The 2,309-nt window shown below is 48.6% G+C and overlaps 1 protein-coding gene across 1 annotated transcript; it reads right to left on the bottom strand.

Moving 5' to 3' along the window:
* Positions 1–1,315: 1,315 nt before the first annotated feature.
* Positions 1,316–2,058, bottom strand: LOC121836342 (coiled-coil domain-containing protein 1-like). The gene is made up of 2 exons (XM_042291227.1): positions 1,909–2,058; positions 1,316–1,639 (listed from the first exon to the last, which is right to left on the bottom strand). Exons 1-2 carry the CDS (start codon positions 2,056–2,058, stop codon positions 1,316–1,318), a joined length of 474 nt encoding a protein of 157 aa, XP_042147161.1.
* Positions 2,059–2,309: the final 251 nt, after the last annotated feature.

Raw genomic sequence — 2,309 nt, forward strand, 5'->3', positions numbered from 1 at the left:
GCTGGCTTCGACAGGGGTTATAATATAAATATTGGAGGCGCGATAGATCCTAATGACGTGACAGCTTCTAACTTTGCGAGACGTGTCCCCCACCTTTTGAAAGCAGATAATTTCCCTCATTAATCATATGCAGCGAGCAGGTTTTCTGAATTAAGTAATTGCGAAATTAGCTCAACTCATTCAATGTGGTCTTTTTCGGCGAAAAGCCGTCAAGATGAATAGCCATCGCACCGGCCGGCGTTAGTGGCTCAAATTAACTTGAAGCCTTAATCGAGCACAACCAAACTCAAGGAAAGCAGCTATCGAACCTTCCTATTCACCTGACTGCAACATTGTTGTTCCCTCCAGTGAAACACTTCGTGTGTCGACCTCAGTCCACTGTTCTACACTCTTATAAAGAAACCACTTATCAGTTACCAAGCGGTCGTCACTTTGAATGTGATTAGAGACAGACGAGAAATCAAAACGTTTTTCCGTGATTCCTCCTCATCCAAAAAATTGAAAGCACGCGACCGTGTGTTGCGGAGTAAACGGGCTTTCAAACACGTGATGGAAAGAAACAATCTACTCAGGCTTCACCACACTAATGAACGCTCAGGCAAACTTAAGAAATTTTCGGACCTTCGTCAAATTACATTGCTCGCCCCCCGCGCCGACAGCAGGTGTCCGCGAAAGCCATCAGAGACGCGGCGGGGCGCGGAGCGACCTGGACCAACTGGTTCCTGGTTTTCTCGCTTGGCGGCGTCCGTTTTGCTGGAGTCGCGAATATAGAGATTTCCGAGCTCCAACAAACAACACGATTATCGAGTCATCTGGGACATTCCAGTCACGCAAACAAAAGAGTGATAAAAAGGACAAGCGCTGGCAGGGATCAAACCTTAGCCAGCGGCGTGGGAGTTGAGCACGCTGCTGACTCAGCTATTCGCACCCGGCATTACTTCCCTCTTGAAGAAACGCATCGTCCCGATGCAACGCACAATAAAATTTACAACTCAAAACAAGAGAAGGGCGAACTACAGAGTTACCTAAAACACACATTTGTCACAGTCCCATTGAGCATAGTTCTGTTGGAGTCAGACGACGTGAATCACCTTCGGGTCGCAGAGGGTTGCGTGACAATGTTCATGTTCCGTTGGGCAATGGCCCTCAGTTAACGCCTCTCAGGTAGCGACTAACCGTGAGGCCGAAGCACCACGTTAACAGTTCCTTGCCGCGACGATTGAATTGGTGTTCAGATTCACACTTGGTAGCCGGGCTGGAACTGGGCGTTGTGGCGACAAAGACTGCACCGCCATCGTCAGCAAGTTATGCGGCTTCAATCAAAATGCGTCAGAGCTGCGGACTTCCTCCGCTCGTTGAGTGGCGAACCGAACGTCGTCGTCCTGTTCGTCTTCGTGGTTGACATTACACACGTCGTCGGTATATCGTCATCGGGTTCGTCATCAAGCTCGTCCTCAAGGTTGTAGTTGGGGTTTTTGTTGAAGTCATTATCCTCGTTGTCCTTTTGTTCACCGTAGAAATCGTCGTCAGAATCGTCGTCGATGTCATCGTTGGGTTCGTCGCCCTTGTCATCGACAGTGTCGTCGTAAGCCTCGTCGTCAAAGTCGAATACACAAAAAGGTATGTTTGGGCTGGTCGGCTGATGAGCATCTTGGTTTAAAACAGCGCGACAAAGACAAGGACAAAGTAAAGACGGGATAGTCGGCGTCTGTCTCGTCTTTACTTTGTCCTTCCCTTGTCGCGCTGTTTCAAAGCAAGAGGTCGAATACACTGTTTGTCGCCGAGGCCTTAGTTGGGTTGGTTGTTGACGAGGTAGCCTGAGAATGTCTTTGGAGTCGTGGCTCGTTTCATCGTCGGCGTCATCGTCGAAGTCGCCATCATGGTGTCGTCGAGGTCGTAGCCAGGGGCTTTGTCGAGTTCATAGTCCGGGTCGTTTTCGAGGCCATTGTTGAGGGCGCTGTTTATGTCACAGTTGGAGTCATCCTCGGATGTTTTTAGTGATGTCGCCTTTACGGTAGTCGTCTTCAGAGTTGCCGTGTTCACAGATGGTACACGCATCATGGGCATAGATTGCGTTATCCCACACCTCCACCAAAATGTCACGAATAAAAACATAAACTTGACAAATAAACCTTAAAATGAACGTTTAATGCGTCGAACTTGTGCCGAGGAACATTGATAATGTCTATGCTTGGGCAAGTTGGTAATTCATGCTTTTGATGGAACAGCGCGGATGAACAGCCACACTCACATGCACACAAAAGGAGACAGACTCGCAGCGCTGACTTACAACTCTGTCCTATATTTCT

Source organism: Ixodes scapularis, unplaced genomic scaffold (genome assembly GCF_016920785.2).
Source record: "Ixodes scapularis isolate PalLabHiFi unplaced genomic scaffold, ASM1692078v2 PGA_scaffold2__306_contigs__length_199485367, whole genome shotgun sequence".
NCBI lineage: Eukaryota > Metazoa > Arthropoda > Arachnida > Ixodida > Ixodidae > Ixodes > Ixodes scapularis.